Source organism: Chiloscyllium punctatum, chromosome 4, assembly GCF_047496795.1.
Source record: "Chiloscyllium punctatum isolate Juve2018m chromosome 4, sChiPun1.3, whole genome shotgun sequence".
Classification (NCBI taxonomy): Eukaryota; Metazoa; Chordata; class Chondrichthyes; order Orectolobiformes; family Hemiscylliidae; genus Chiloscyllium; species Chiloscyllium punctatum.
Window position 1 is genome coordinate 4863320 of NC_092742.1, and position 17560 is coordinate 4880879.

At 43.4% G+C, this 17560-nt stretch overlaps 1 protein-coding gene across 3 annotated transcripts in view; it reads left to right on the plus strand.

The window, feature by feature from the left end:
- Nucleotides 1-17223, plus strand: part of LOC140476041 (autophagy-related protein 2 homolog B-like) — a 112356-nt gene extending 95133 nt beyond the window's left edge. For all 3 annotated transcript variants that reach the window (XM_072567982.1, XM_072567984.1, XM_072567983.1), the window contains exons 38-42: nucleotides 2187-2269; nucleotides 4164-4285; nucleotides 5417-5571; nucleotides 13761-13910; nucleotides 14581-17223. In XM_072567982.1, the coding sequence (XP_072424083.1) occupies nucleotides 2187-2269; nucleotides 4164-4285; nucleotides 5417-5571; nucleotides 13761-13910; nucleotides 14581-14811 (741 nt within the window). In that variant the 3' untranslated portion in view covers nucleotides 14812-17223. The remainder of the gene's footprint in view (nucleotides 1-2186; nucleotides 2270-4163; nucleotides 4286-5416; nucleotides 5572-13760; nucleotides 13911-14580) is intronic.
- The last annotated feature ends 337 nt before the right edge of the window (nucleotides 17224-17560 follow it).

The window sequence follows — 17560 nt, forward strand, 5'->3', positions numbered from 1 at the left end:
CCCTTGATAATTGTTATTTAGTAAGGCAGTGCAGGCATGATGGGTGGAATGATCTCCTTCTGTGCGAGAACACTCCTGTGATGTCGATCAACTTTCATTTCATTGAATGGCAGAGCAGACTTGATGGACTAAATAGTATCCAGTATAGCACCTTCCATGATAGAGATATTATAAAGCACTTAGCAGTCAGTGAATTATCTTTGAAAAATATGATGTCCCAATCTAGTCAATTTGCGCACAGGAAGATCCACTACAAACTACAGTGAGGTAAGAACAAAGAACAATACAGCACAGGAACAGGCCCTTCAGCCCTCCAAGCCTGCACCAACACATTTTACCCTTCCATGCTAAAACTATCTTCACTATTCCCTTCCTATTCATATGTATTTGTCCAGGTGCTTTTTGAATGCTACTGTTGTGCCTGCCTCCACCACCACCTCTGACAGTGCCTCTGACACGCACCACCCTTTGTGTGAAAAACATCCCTTGCACATCCCTTTAAACCCTGCACCCCACCCCCCCCCTCCCCCAGCCACAGCTTGAACCTGCCCTCTAGTAATTGACCCTTTCACCCTTTCCACTCTATCCATGCCATTTACTATCTTATAAACTTCTATCAGGTCGCCCCTCAGCAAATCCAGCTAACCTTTCTTCTTAGCTAAAATTCCCCCATAGCAGACAACATCTCGGTAAACCTTTTCTGTACCCTCCCCAAAGCATCCACGTCCTTCTGGTAGTGTGCTGACCAGAACTCTACACAATATTCCAAGTGTGGTCTAACTAAAGTTCTAGAGAGCTGCAGCATGACTTGTCTATCCTTATACTCCGTGCACCTTCAAATGAAGGCAAGCATGCCATAGGCCTTTTTCACTCCCTTATTTATCTGTGCTGCCACCTTCAGTGATCTGTGGACCTGCACACCCCAGATAGATAACCAGTTCATCCGTTTTTCGCTGATGTTTATTGGGAAATAAATATTGACTGGGAAATTAGGGAGAACTGTCTTGCTCCTCTTCGAGATGCTGCAGTTTATATCCACCTGAGGAAGCAGCTTGCACCTGGTGTCATTTAGTGGATGGCACCTTCAGTGGTACCGTACTATCTCAGCACTGGGATGAGTGTCACCTGAGATAGCCCTTAAATTCACTACCTTCAATCCCTTTGGGATGCAATCTACTGAGCTGATTAAATAAGTGGACGGTTGCACATGGGAAAGAATGAGTTAGAACAATGGTTAGAGCACAGAAGGAGGCCATTCAGCCCATCATGTCCCTGCAGATTCTCTGCAAGAATGTAACTCAGTTAATGTCACTGCCTTGCCTTTTCCCTCATGCCTGGAAAATATTTCCTATTCAGATAATTAGCAAATTATCTTTTGGAACCCAAGATTAAATCTTCCTTGACCATAGTCAGGCAATGTATTCTAGATCCTAACTATTCACTGAATGAAAAGAAATTTCCTCATGTTGCCTTTGGTTCCTTTAAGAATTGCTTTAAATCAGAGTGTTCTGGTTCTCAATTCTCCCAATGGGAATGATTTAGCTAAACCCATTTGTCAAATTTCTTCTCAGCCTTCTCTTTAAGGAGAACATATCCAGCTTCTTCATTCTATCCATATAAGTGAAGCTACTTCTCTCTGGAACCATACTTGTTAACTGTTCTGCACACTTGCTAATGCCTTCGCATCCTTCTTGAAGTGTGATGCAGAGAATTGTACATAATATTCCAGTCAAGGCTGAATCTGTTTTATAAACGTTCACCATAATTTGGGTGCCTTTATCAATCTTCCTCTGTTTATAAGGCCCAGGATCCTGTTTGACTCATTAACCACAATCGCAACCTACCCTGCCATCTTGAACAATTTGTGCTCTTAGACCTCAGACCCCTGGCCCCCATTTGGATCTGTATTCTTTATTATGTTACCCTTCCTCATTGTTCCTCCCAAAATATATCAGTTTAACCCTGAATTTGCTATTTGCTTAGTTTAATCTTCTGATCAATATAAAGCTGGAAGCAAACACCTTGTACAGCATTCCCTGATCACTGAGGCAGAGGAATGTGATCTGTAGCTGTAGTCACTGGAACCAACTCACTCCTGGGCAAAGGCTTCTGAAATGAGCTTTGGGTTTAATGCAGCCTGATCACAAAGTCCACAAAACTCTTGTCTCCATGTTTCTATTTTACAGGGTACCTTAGCAGGGATCCTAATTGGACTGGCCCAACTGAACTGCTCGGAGTTGAAGTTGAAGAGGTTGTGTTACAGACATGGGTAAGAGTGCAGCATGTCCAAATAAAATCACTCTAATCTAATATTGACTCGCCATTCTGAATTAATCTCACAGTGCCCAGATCTGCCTCTTGGCTAGGATCAGAACAAAACCCTCTAACTCCCTTTTTTGTGGATCTTTGCGGTGTAGAGGAGATGATAGTGACTCCTTATGGGTACTTTTGTGCATCTAATGTGCTTCTTGAGGAAGTTTTTGCACTGTGGTATTAGTCAGTCTTCTATGCAATGGTGGAAATTGTAGGGTCAAGAAGCCCCAACATCACCTTTAGGTTGACCAACACAGCACAGCCTCCATCAACTGTCTTCAACCTGTGAGATTCCCAACTCAAGCTTCCAACTGGGATTTGGAATTCATTAATCCTTCCTTTTCCTTCTGGGGCTAGAGATGGGCCCTAGCTATGCCTGTCTCTTTGTTGGTTACATAGAACAGTCCATTTTCCAGAGTTACATCAGCACCACTCCCCACCTCTTCCTCTGCTACATTGATGACTGCATCGGTGCCACCTTGTGCTCCCACAATTTCACAAACACGTTCCAACCTAACCTTAAATTCACCTGGACCACCTCTGACACCTCCATTCCCTTCCTAGACCTCTCCATCTCCATCCATGAGGACTGACTCAACACTGACATTTTATACAAATCCACCAACTCCTTCAGCTTACCTGGATTACACCTCCTCCTACCTGACCTCCTACAAAAATGTTATCCCGTATTCCCAATTCCTCCACCTCTGCTGCATCTACTCCCAGGAGGACCAGTTACACCACAGCACACACCAGATGGCCTCCTTCTTTAAAGACTGAAATTTCCCCTCCCACGTGGTTGAAGATGCCCTCCAACACATCTCAACCATGTCCTGCATCTCTGCCCTCGAACCCCACCCCTCCAACCGCAACAAGGACAGAATCCCCCGGTCCTCACCTTCCACCTCACCAACCTCCGCATTAATCATATCATCCGCTAACATTTTCACCACCTACAAATGGACCCCATCACCAGAGATATATTTCCCTGCCCACCCTTATCTGCTTTCCACAAAGATGTTCCCTCTGTGACTACCTGGTCAGGTCCATGCCCCTAACAAGCCACCCTCCCCTGCCACCACAGGAATGGCAAAACCTGCGCCCACACCTTCACCCACCCCCCCAACCTCCATCCAAGGCCCCAAAGGAGCCTTCCAAATCCATCAAAGTTTCACCTGCACATCCACCAATGTCATTTATTGTATCCATTGCTCCCAATGTGATCTCCTCTGCAGTGGAAAGACTGGACACCTTCTTGCAGAGCGTTTTAGAGAACATCTCCAGGACACCCGCACCAATCAACTCCACCGCCCCATGGCCGAACATTTAAACTCCCCCCTCCCCACTTTGCTGAGGATCTGCAGGTCCTGTGCCTCCTCCATCACCACTCCCTCACTACCTGATGCCTGGAGGAGGAAGAATGCCCCATCATCCACCTCTGGACCCTTCAACCCCAGGGCGTCAATGTGGACTTCACCAGTTTCCTCACTTCCCCTTTCCCCACCTTACCACAGTTTCAACCTTCCAGCTCAGCACCATCCTCGTGACCTGTCCCACCTGTCAATCTTTCTTCCCACCTATCCGCTCCACCCTCCTCTCCAACCTATCACCTTCACCCCCACTTCTATCCACCTATTGCACTCTTAGCAACCTTCTCCCCTGCCCCACCCCCCTCCCATTTATCTTTCCACCCCCAAAGCTCCCAGCCTTATTCCTGATGAAGGGCTCCGGCCCGAAATGTCGATTCTCCTGCTCCTCGGATGCTGCCTGACCTGCTGTGCTTTTCCAGCATCACACTCTCGACCCACCCAGTCATATCCATCACTGAACCTGTGTGGTTTGTTCTGCAGATTGCTGGGAGTGGACAAGCTCATCTCCTACGCATTGAATGAGTGGCTGACTGACATCAAGAAAAATCAGCTGCCCGGTATTCTCGGCGGTGTGGGGCCCATGCATTCCTTGGTGCAATTAGGTGAGTATTGGCAATACAAATGATGCTGAACAGCTCACTCACGTAGTACAGGGAATCATGGTTCCTTATTTTCAGGCCCAGAGAACTGACTATCTCCTGAGGTGGTCAATGTTGCCTGTTTTTAATTTACACCCCATGACGCTGAAGCAGTCACTAACCGTGTAAGGAATGGATTCAAACTCCAATGTAATCCCCCAATATCAATAGCCATGGGGTTACTAATCACCAGAAATTGAACAGGAATATCCATATAAGTACTGTGGCTATGAAAGCAGGTTAGAGACTGGGAATTCTGTGGCGAGTGGTCACCTCATGACCACCATCTATAAGATACAGTCAGGAGTGTGTTGGAGTACTCCCCACCAGTGTTTCCTCTCATTCTCTTAATAGCTGTGTGGGCGTCTGAGGCGCATACAGGTCAGTGAGCGTTGCTATCCCCTTGACAACATAGGTGCAGCTCCAATAGTACTTATGAAGCATGACATCATCTAGAGCAAGCTGCTTCGTTAACACATACCATTACGTTCTTTGGAACAAGAAAACAGGGAAATGGTATTCAATTAGGGAAGATGACCCTGTATATGAAGTAATGTAAATTTTGAAGGCAATTGAATAATCTCCAGTTCTTTTTATAAACTGTTTGAAGCTGTATGATTCACAGCTAATTATATGGTGGGGCTATGGCCTAGTGGTGTTATCTGTTAAACCAGAGACCCACAGCAAATGGTGGAATTTGAATTCAATTTTAAAAAAAATTTAATTCCAATTTTCCAAGAGTCTAATGATTACCATGAATCCATTGTCAATTGTTTGAAAAAATCCATCTGGGTCATAAATGTCCTTTAAGGAAGGAATCTGCCATCCTTACCCGGTCTGGCCTACATGTGACTCCAGACCCACAGCAATGTTGTTGACTTTTGACTTTTAGCTTCCTGCTGGAATGGGCAATAAATGCTGGCCTAGCCAGTGAAGCGATCATCCCCTGAATGAATAAAAAAAACACAATGGATGGAAAGGGGATTTGGATTAATATTTTATGTCAGTAGAGCAGGTGGGAAATTTTAAACTTTGCAGTAAATGGGAAATGGTTACAGAATATTCAACCAGGTGACCTTTCCTTTCTTTGCTTAGTTCAAGGACTGAAGGATCTGGTCTGGCTGCCCATAGAGCAGTATCGCCGGGACGGACGCATTGTGAGAGGCCTCCAACGCGGAGCAGCCTCGTTCGGGACCTCCACTGCTATGGCTGCATTAGAGCTGACCAATCGCCTTGTACAGACCATACAGGTAGCATGCATTTCTTCCAACAGGAGAGTGTCTGTGGAAGTGGCAGTCATTGTCCTCAGTTTGTCCAGTTTGCGCTGGGCATTCTACTTTGTGGATCATCTATTGGTGAAGCTGTGAATTGTGTAATTTTTCTTCCTTCATTCATTCTTCGATAAGAGCATCACTGACAAAGTTGGAGATTATTACACATTCCTAGCTGCCTCAAAATGTGTGTGTCGTTAGACATAGATCAGAGGACAATTAATGTCAGACTGGAGTAATACAAAAGCAGGGTGGTTTGAAATAAAACAGAGAATGCTGGAACAACTCAGCAGGTCTGACACCATTTGTGCAGGGAGAAACAGAATTGATGTTTTGGGTCCTCTGACTTTTCTTTGGAACTGAAGGGGCTTTGAAGTGATGTTTATGTTACTGACCAAGGGCATGGAGGAGCGAGTGGAAGGCACCCTGATGAAGGGCATGCTAATGTTGGTAAATGAACAATTGAGATGTAAACTATGTATTAATGAGAGGTGTGAATAGGAGAAAATAGACCAAGTCAGCAAAGAGCAAAGCCAGCAAGACATGGGTGCTGAGGGTGGGGTTAATCAAAATGGAGGCCAGTTTTCATGGCCTGAAGTTGATGAACTCGATGTTCAGCCCTGAAGGTTGAAAACTAGATGATGTTCTTCCAGTTTTTGGGCTAGATTTCCTTCTTTAATAAAGGAAATAATAGAGTTCTTAATGATAGTCTGACAACTCCATGGTCACTTTGAAATTAGCTAATCATTTCCTCAAATGTTTGTATTGAACTTCAACTTCTATGAATTTTAAGCCAGGTTTTCAATATTACTATTATAGGCCCCTGTATTATTCGTGGAATCTTTTACTGATTTTATGTTTATTTAAAAGTCCAGTTATTAAACATGTATTTTGATTTTTTAATATTTATACTCCCTAAGTAAATCCAGTAGAGCAAGAGATTCTCTCTGACGGCATTTCTTTCCACAGAAGGGAGACATTTTCTCTCTTCAAGAAAGGAAATAGGGAAATCCCCGGCAATTACAGACCAGTAAGTCTCATGTCTGTCGTCTGCAAGGTGTTAGAAAGGATTCCGAGGGATAGGATTTATGACCATCTGGAAGAGCATGGCTTGATTAAATGCAGTCAACATGGCTTTGTGAGGGACAGGTCATGCCTCACAAACCTTATCGAGTTCTTTGAGGATGTGACTAGAAAAGTTGATGAGGGTTGAGCTGTGGATGTGGTGTATCTGGACTTTAGTAAGGCATTTGATAAGGTTCGAGGTAAAAACAATGACAGCAGATGCTGGAAACCAGATTCTGGATTAGTGGTGCTGGAAGAGCACAGCAGTTCAGGCAGCATCCAAGTAGCTTCGAAATCGACGTTTCGGGCAAAAGCCCTTCATCAGGAAGGTTCCCCATGGTAGGCTCATTCAGAAGGTCAGGAGGAATGGGATACAGGGGAACTTAGCTGTCTGGATACAGAATTGGCTGGCCAACAGAAGACAGCGAGTGGTAGTAGAAGGAAAATATTCTGCCTGGAAGTCTGTGGTGAGTGGTGTTCCACAGGGCTCTGTCCTTGGGCCTCTACTGTTTGTAATTTTTATTAATGACTTGGATGAGGGATTGAAGGATGGGTCAGCAAGTTTTCAGACGACACAAAGGTTGGAGGTGTTGTTGACAGTGTAGAGGGCTGTTGTAGGCTGCAGCAGGACATTGACAGGATGCAGAGATGGGCTGAGAGGTGGCAGATGGAGTTCAACCTGGATAAATGTGAGGTGATGCATTTTGGAAGGTCAAATTTGAAAGCTGAGTACAGGATTAAGGATAGGATTCTTGGCAGTGTGGAGGAACAGAGGGATCTTGGTGGGCAGGTACATAGATCCCTTAAAATGGCCACCCAAGTGGACAGGGTTGTTAAGAAAGCATATGGTGTTTTGGCTTTCATTAACAGGGGGATTGAGTTTAAGAGTCGTGAGATCTTGTTGCAGCTCTATAAAACTTTGGTTAGACCGCACTTGGAATACTGTGTCCAGTTTTGGGAAGATGTGGATGCTTTGGAGAGGGTTCAGAGGAGGTTTACCAGGATGCTGCCTGGACTCGGGGGCTTATCTTATGAGGAGAGGTTGACTGAGCTCGGACTTTTTTCATTGGAGAAAAGGAGGAGGAGAGGGGACCTAATTGAGGTATACAAGATAATGAGAGGCGTAGATGGAGTCGATAGCCAGAGACTATTCCCAGGGCAGAAATGACTAACACGAGGGGTCATAGTTTTAAGCTGGTTGGAGGAAAGTATAGAGGGGATGTCAGAGGTGGGTTCTTTACACAGAGTTGTGAGAGCATGGAATGCGTTGCCAGCAGCAGTTGTGGAAGCAAGGTCATTGGGGACATTTAAGAGACTACTGGACATGCATATGGTCACAGAAATTTGAGGGTGCATACATGAGGATCAGTGGTCGGCACAACATCATGGGCTGAAGGGCCTGTTCTGTGCTGTACTGTTCTATGTTCTATGTTCTATTTTGGTTTGTTTAATATTAGACCTTGCTTGTCAATTTTTCACACAGTCTGCTTTTTTAACTTAAGGTTCATAATTATCTTGCATATTTTTAGACAGTTATTTAAGTATGACAATTTAGTTATTGTAACACAAGGAGTTACAGACTCGATAACAAGTTCCTCTTCCTGACGTCTGGGATGAGGGAGATACAAGGAATGTTTGGACCAGTTGAGCCTTTACCTACTGATTAGGAGATGGATCTTTGTGAAATATTTGAGGTCTGAGGGGATTTTGACAGAGTGGATGGTGAAAGGATGTTTCCCATTGTGAGAGACTAGAACAAGGGAAAATAATTTAAACATAAGGGGCGTTTAACATGGGGATGAAGAAATTGTTTCTGTAAGGGTTGAGAGTTTATGGAACTCTTTATTTTGTTAATTCATGGAACGTGGATGTCACTGACCAGGCCAGTATTTATCACCCATTTCTAATTGCTGAGAAGGCAGTTAAGAGTCAACCACATTATTTTGGGTGTGGAGTTACATGTAGGTCAGATCAGGTGAGGATGGCAGATTTCTTTCCCTAAAGGGCATTAGTGAACCAGATAGGCTTTTTCAAACAGTCAACAATGGTTTTGTGTTCTTCATTAGACTAGTAATTCTAATATTTCTTGAATTCAAATTTCAAATGCATCTGGAAACTGATGCGTAGAACCTCCCAGGAATTATGAACAATGTGAATAGAAAGGGTTTAGAGAGATATGGGCTAAGTGCTGGCAAATGGAATTAGATTAGGTTAGAATATCTGGTCGGCATAGATAAGTTGGACTGAAAAGTCTGTTTCCATGACATATATCTCTTTGACTTTGACTCTTTGATCCATAACATTCATGTTACCACACCCAAAATGAAACAAAAACTTCTATCTGTCCTTAGCTATCTGAGAAACAACTTTTCAGTACCTAATTCTTGCTGGGATTAACCTTATTTGGTATTTTATATTACCCGATGGCCATGGAATGTAGAACAATGGAGGTCTTTAGTTAAAATCCTGGTAAATATCCAACTACTTTGCCAGTGATTTTATCTTTCACCATCTTTGTTTGTGATCTTTGCTGTTTATGAACGTTAGCTTTTCATTCCCCTCATGTATCATGATTGCAGAATTTCTGCTTTGAGTAACTCCCCTCCTGACTCCCCAAACCCTGTCCACCATCCACAAGGCACAAGTCAGGAGTGTGATGGAATACTCCCTACCAGCCTGGATGGGGGCAGCTCCAACAACACTCAAGATGCTTGACACCATGCAGCCAAACCAACCTGCTTGATTGGCACCACATCCACAAGCATCCACACTACCAAGAACTTTACCATTAGCCCAGTACTCTACATTCCTGTTACTCCTTCCAAAGTGAATCACCTCACTTTTCCGCATTAAATGTCATTTGCCATGTCTCAGTCCAACACTGCAGCTTATCTATGTCTCTTTGTAACCTACAACATCCTGTGTCACTACCCACAACTCTACCGACCTTAGTGTCATCCGCAAATTTACTAACCCATCCTTCCATGACCTCATCCAGGTTATTTATAAAAATGACAAACAACTGTGGACCCAAAACAGATCCTTGCGGTACACCACTAGTAACTGAACCCCAGGCTGAACATTTCCTATCAACACTCTGTCTTTGTTGTGGTTCTGTTCACCGAGCTGGGAATTTCTCTTGCAAACGTTTCGTCCCCTGTCTAGGTGACATCCTCAGTGCTTGGGAGCCTCCTGTGAAGCGCTTCTGTGCTGTTTCCTCCGGCATTTATAGTGGCCTGTCTCTGCCGCTTCCGGTTGTCAGTTCGAGCTGTCCACTGTAGTGGCCGGTATATTGGGTCCAGGTCAATGTGTTTGTTGATAGAGTCTGTGGATGAGTGCCATGCCTCTAGGAATTCCCTGGCTGTTCTCTGTTTGGCTTGCCCTATAATGGTAGTGTTGTCCCAGTCGAATTCATGTTGCTTGTCGTCTGTGTGTGTGGCTACTAAGGATAGCTGGTCGTGTCGTTTCGTGGCTAGTTGGTGTTCATGGATACGGATCGTTAGCTGTCTTCCTGTTTGTCCTATGTAGTGTTTTGTGCAGTCCTTGCATGGGATTTTGTACACTACATTGGTTTTGCTTATGTTGGCTATCGGGTCCTTTGTTCTGGTGAGTTGTTGTCTGAGAGTGGCTGTTGGTTTGTGTGCTGTTATGCGTCCTAAATTCAACCCAAACTCTGGGTCGGATACATGGATGACACCTTTGTAATAATTAAAAACACAGAAATAGAGAACACACACAGATCATCAATGCCACACTCACAGGAATCCGATTCACTAGAGAGGAAGAAAAGGACAACCAACTCCCATTCCTAGACGTGACGGTACAGAGAACACCGAACGGAGAATTCACCACAAAGGTATACAGGAAAGCCACACACACAGACCAAGTCCTAAACTATGAAAGCAACCACCCCAACACACACAAACGAAGTTGCATCAGGACACTATTCAAAAGGGCCACAACACACTGCAGTACACCAGAACTACAAAAAGAGGAAGAGGAACACCTATACAAAGTATTCGCCAAAAACGGATACCCTCGCAATTTCATCAACAGATGCCTAAGGGAGAGACAACGGAACGAGGACATGCCACAACCCAAAGGACTAGCCACACTACCATACATCAGGAGCATTTCTGAACTGACAGCCAGACTACTGCGACCAATAGGACTCATAACAGCACACAAACCAACAGCCACGCTCAGACAACAACTCACCGGAACGAAGGACCCGATACCCAACATGAGCAAAACTAATGTAGTGTACAAAATCCCATGCAAGGACTGCAGAAAACACTACATCGGACAAACAGGAAGACAGTTAACGATCCGTATACACGAACACTAACTAGAGAACAGCCAGGGAATTCCTAGAGGCATGGCACTCATCCACAGACTCTATCAACAAACACATCGACCTGGACCCAATATACCGGCCACTACAGCGGACAGCTCGAACTGACAACCGGAAGCGGCAGAGACAGGCCACTATAAATGCCGGAGGAAACAGCACAGAAGCGCTTTACAGGAGGCTCCCAAGCACTGAGGATGTCACCTAGACAGGGGACGAAACATTTGCAAGACGAATTCCCAGCTCGGCGAACAGAACCACAACAACGAGCACCCGAGCTACAAATCTTCTACCAAACTTTGAACTCTGTCTTTATTCAGCTAGCCAATTTCTGATCCAAACTGCTAAATTGCCCTCAATCCCATGCCTCCGTATTTTGTGCAATAGCCTACCATGGGGAACCTTAGCAAACGCCTTACTGAAATTCATATATATCACATCAGTCGCTTTACCCTCATCCATCTGTTTCGTCACCATCTCAAAGAACTCAATAAGATTTGTGAGGCATGACCTACCCTTCACAAAACCGTGTTGACTGTCCCTAATCAAATTATTCCTTTCTAGATGATTATAAATCCTATCTCGTGTAACCCTTTCCAACACTTTACCCACAACCAACATAAGGCTCACAGATCTATAATGTCTTGGGTTGTCTCTACTCCCCTTCTTGAACAAGAGAACAACATTTGCTATCCTCCTGTCTTCAGGCACTAATCCTGTCAACAATGATGACCTAAAGATCAAAACCAAGGCTCTGCAATCTCCTTCCTGGCATCCCAGAGAATCCTAGGATAAATCCCATCCGGCCTAGCGGACTTACCTATTTTATAGTTTCCAGAATTGCTAACACCTCCTCCTTATGCACCTCAATCCCATCTAGTCTAGTAGCCTGTATCTCAGTATTCTCCTCGACCACATTGTCTTTTTCCAGTGTGAATAGTAACGAAAAGTATTCATTTAGCTACCTTCCTGTAACTCCTCCCAATAATCCCCTCCGCCTTTCAAATGATCCAAAGTTCATCCCGCTCCAGCTCCAGTTCCCTAACACTTTTCAAGGAGCTGGAGTTGGGTGCATATCCCACAGATGCAGTCAGCAGGGACTGGTGACCCTTATCTCCCACATTCTGCAGGAGACATTCAACTGCCCTAACTTCCATTCCAACTATTCAAAATTCCCAGTGAGACCACTGAAAAACTAAAAAGAAAATAAAGAAACTATGACACACAACACTATAGTCCAACAGGTTTAATTGGAAGCACTAACTTTCGGAGCGCCGCTCACTATCAACCACCTAGCCAATCTTTGTTTCATTGCAACTTACTCGTCTACTTCCACTGTGAAAGGCTCACCTCAGCCTTGTATGGCAGTCTCGGCCCCGTTTTCTAGGGTAGCCTAAATCCAGGAGCCATTAATTAAACTGTGATGAACTTTCAGTTTTTTCATCTTATTTATGATGTCTATCATTAATTTAGGCATGGTGGTACGACAAGTTATAACCTTTTCATTGTCGCATTTATTTTTCAAAATATACAATCGATTGTTGTTCTGTTCTGTTGTCATTCCCACCACATTCCCAAATATATCCATTATGAATATCACAAACAATAAGGGACCCAGCACTGTTTCCTGTGGTACACCCACTGCACACTGGGCTCCAGGTCTTCTATCACCACCTTCAGTCTCCTGTCCCTAAGTCAGTTTTGGATCTATCTTTCCGAGTTACCCTGGATCCCATGAGCTATTACTTTCTCTATCAATTTCCTATATCAGACCTGTGAAAGGTTTAACTGAATTTCATATAAAATACATCAGCTGTCCCACCATCATCCAAATACTTGGTCACCTTCCTGGAAACTTTCACCAGATCTGTTAGGTATGACCTCTTCTGAGAAAGGCACATTGACTATCCCTAATCAAACCTTGCCTCGTTAAATGGAGACTAATTCTCTCCTTCACTATTTTCTCCAATAGTTTCCCTACCGCTGGTCTATCTCTACCACCTTTCTTGTATGGTTGAACCCTATTAGCTCTTCTCAAGTCCTGTGGCACCTCTCCTGTGGCCATAGACAATTTGAAACTTTGGATCAGAGCCCCTATAATTCCCTTCCTCCTCTCCCACAGCAGCCTGGGAAACAACTCATCTGGACCTGGTAATCTGTCCACTTCTAAATCCACCAAAATCTCCAATGCCTCCTCGCTTCTTATCAATCTGTTCAAGAACATCACAGCCCATCTTCTCAAATTCTGTACTTGCATCCACCCGTTTCCAGTGTAAAGACAGATGTGAAGTATAGAGGAATCTCGATTATCTGAAGGACGTGGGCGTGGTGGGGGGGGTGATATTTTGCTTGGTTAATTGAATGCAGGATAATCGAGGTTCCACTGTACTCCTTTAACATCCTATCAATGGCCTGCAGCTTCACGCACAAAGGCTGAGATGAGACAAGTAGAATCTGAGAGGTTGGGTGGCATATAAACGGCAGCACAGATTAGTTAGGCCCAGTTGTCATTTTTCCTTGCTGTTTGTTTGCAATTCAGTGCAGACATCAATCTCCACCTGAGTAGTAGTGGCAATATTCAGTGCATTGGTGGGGGTACTTTAAACATGTAAATAAGTTGCAAGTCTGTCAGGTACTGAAACAGCAATGAAAACAAAAATGTTTAAATGTGAGTTATTTGCATAAATTGACAACTATAATTTATACAAGGAATATCGATGATTGATACTGATTTTTTTTTAAAAACTGTCAGGCAGCAGCAGAGACGGCCTATGACATGGTTTCCCCAGGCACGACTACACCCGGTTTGATGAGGACCAAGCGTATCTCTCAACACCGATTGGCCCATCAACCTGTTGATTTGCGGGAAGGAGTCGCTAAGGCATACGATGTAGTAAAAGAGGTGAATGGAGGTGTTTTCTGGTACATTCAGTAATTTGCAAAGAGCTTCTGAACGATCTCACAATATCACCCAGAACTTTAATTGCACGAATTGTAATAAAATGGATGTTATTATAGTCAGAAAATCCCTTCCCTTTTACTTCAGTGTAGTACCTCGAAAGAGTGTTAGTCTGAACTGCCCTCTCTTCCTGTCAGAACAACCACCGAGTCCCCATGTCCCTCAATCCCACTGACCTACATTTTTCACATTTCTTTCCTTATACATTTGCAGGATGTGGGTATGGCTCTCCAGGCCAACATTTATTGCCCATCCCTAACTGCCCAGAGGGCAGGTAAGAATCAGCCACATAGTTGTGGTCTGGAGTCACGTGTAGGCATGATCAGGTAAGGATTGCAGATTCCCTTCCCTAAAGAACATTAGTGAACTAGATGGGACTTTTTCTTAAAACAATAGTTGACAGTAAGAGATGGCTGCCTTTAGGTTTGCTTTTTAATACATTCAAGTTCCACGATCTGTCACAGTGGGATTTGAACCCCTGTCCCCAGGACATTAGTCTGGAGTTTAGGCTGTGAATCCCATGAATGTTTCCGGTTAGACAGGGCCAAAGCCATGGAATATTTTGGCAAGAATCATCTCTTGGTGAGCATGTGATTCTATGTTTTGTATGCAGGGGTTCACGGACACAGCTCACATGATCTACGAGACTGCAGCACGGGAGCATGAGCAGAGGGGTATGACTGGAGCAGTGGGAGGTGTCTTGCGGCAAATCCCACCAACTGTGGTGAAGCCACTCATCGTTGCAACGGAGGCAACCTCCAATGTGCTCGGTGGGATGCGAAACCAGATTCAGCCAGATGCCCGTCAGGAAGAGTCCCAGAAGTGGCGTCTTAGCGACCAGTAATTGTCAAAGCAAATATCAGCTTCCCGGGAAAGGACAGAAATGTTCATGAAGCTTTGAACTCCCAATGCTGGGAACCAACCAGGATTCACTACACATTACACGTTCCTGCCTGTATATTTTGGTCTCACTTTGTTCAGTGAAGTAAAAAATACAACAGACAGTATCCTTCAGGTGAGCTGATCATTTGACTGATCTGATGCTGCATAGAATATTCACCCAATGTATTTTAGAGATGGCATGGAGATATATTTTTCAAAAACAGAAGCGTGTGAATAGTGTGACTGCCTCAGCGAGGGTTCTGCTGCTCATCTCAGTTTGGCAAGGTCATGGGATTGAGACCGTTGTTGCTTGGATGCACTGCAGATTGTAACCCATCAGCTCTAAGAGTAATCTTGTAGATTCTTAATTTTATTGTTTCCAAACCAAGGGTGATAATCATTCTGTCATCCTGACTGACATAACTTGTAACTGACAAGCCTATCCAACCCCCGAAACCCAGAACTTGCTTCTGCGCCTGCAACTTTCCATGATGCCAAGCCCATTGCTCAAGCCTTTAATGACTAAACATAAGATACTTTCTTTAGCTGTGCACTGACTACCTTGACAATTGCTTGCTGAAACCTTTGCCAGAAATAATTTGGTTTAATTCAAAGGGATATAGTACATTCCCAGTTTTTATTTCTTTTCTAGTGGGCCAGCCTAATATTGTGTGCCCCAGTGCTGCAGTGACAGGACAGATCCAGCACATCGAAAAGATAAGTAACCGAAGCCACACAGCTCATGCAGCTCTGGTATCAGTAGAAGCTTAGCTCCAGCTTGCCTGAACATCCTCTTGGATGGGAAATAGTTTCAGCTTTTGTGAAAATTAAAAAGGGGTATGTTTACTTTGGAGGTGGAAGGGGTTGGCAGGGACAGGAAATGAGTGGAGGGACATTTGACTGTCCAGTACCTATCTGTGCAAAACATTCTGGTTCTCCTGTTGAAATGTTGCATCCCCAATATTCTGTAATCATTATCTTCAATCTGCTGTGGAAACATTTAATCCCCCAAATTATGGAAGAAAACACACTGCCATTTTGATTAATTGTATCCCAGGGCTTAATTCGTATCGGACTATGCAGGCAATCAAACCCAATAATTCTGGATAAAAGAAATGTACTCGGTATTTCAAGGTTCACCCCCCCACGCACATACTAGAACAAAAACGTGCAAACTCCTGCAGCATATGCAGCAGGAAGAGAACTTGCAGTTTTTTGAGAGGGCAGGGAGTGGAGATTTGACTTTCCTGTAAAAGCTGGTGTAAATGATGTTGGTGTTCCAGGGTGTTGACATCCTAAGACCTAATTTCAAATTCTTCTAGTTTGAATGTAAACCACATTGCATTAAAAACCCACAGATATCAGCAAGCTACAGCATCTTGCTCCCACCCTTAACCATTTAAACTTAGATGAACCCCATTGAATGGAGATGAAAAAAAACAGCCCAGTTATGAATGGGCTAATAACAGGCTACTCAGATGAATATTACTTCATAACTACATTGCAGAGAACACTTCCTGCTTTTCAATCTTATCATTTTGAGTGGGAGAGAGGAAGATTTTTTTTCTATTATTATTTGATTTTTTTTGTTGGTGCTATTACTTTTCTTCAGCCAATGTTGAGTTCATAAAGAAATGAACGTTAAGTGGCAAGTGGTGAGCACAGCTTGCTATATGGACCTGCACCTCCAACCTCAGAGGGGCCCTGGCTCAGTTATTATTGTGCTCAGTCTTTCTCGCTCTTTACTCTTGCTCTCAAAAATAAGGCGGGGGGGGGGGGCGCTTTGTTTGGAAGGATAGATGCAACAATCTTACTGCCCATACTTGTGATCTTAAGTATTGTATTTAAAAATTATTGGGCAAAAGTATAATATAGACAGCACAGGATAGAGTTCTAAACCACCTCCTCATTCCTCGTTACTGAGAGAATTTAAAAAATATAGTCAATAAGAATTAGAAATGTGACTAAATGCCCAAAACTTGTGTATAATTCTTGCTTTTTGACACTTGCACTTAAAAATTAAGTTCCTTGTAACATCACTGTTGTCTATGGGTACAGCTGCACTATGCAGTAGGATTGTTACAATATTTTTGATGCTTTGTATAATTTAATTTTCTTTGTACAGCGGAATTTAAAAAACCTAGCATTTTTGTGAGTTTATTTAGAATTCTGTTACTGTGACAACTGTACAAATATTTTGAATAATATTGTTGCTGTGGTTGTATCATAGCGGTTGTTCAGAAGGAATATACCATAGGCAATGAACTTAAAGGGAAAAAATAAATAATATGGTCTTGTGTATAACTGTACATGTATATTATCCTGCTTTGTCTGTTGGCTACCATGGTGATGGATTAAATTTATACTGCGTTGACTGACAGCCTAATACTTAATTTTCTGATACTTCTGCAAAATGTCACTTTGACTTACAATCACAATTTTTTTTGTTTATTACCACAATACCAACAATTTATAAGCTCCTCTAACATGGTAAAAATATCCCGAGACACGACTTCCATTTCCTTCAACCTGCTCCACAGATATTCTTGAAGGAATCCCTTGTACCTCATGCACTATAGAGCATATGAAAATAAGAAATAGGAGCAGAGGTAAACTAATCATCAAAATCATGGCTGATCTGTTTGTATTTCATACTTCACATTTTCACCTACACCGGATAACCTTTGTTTCCAGGCCTATCAAGAATAGCT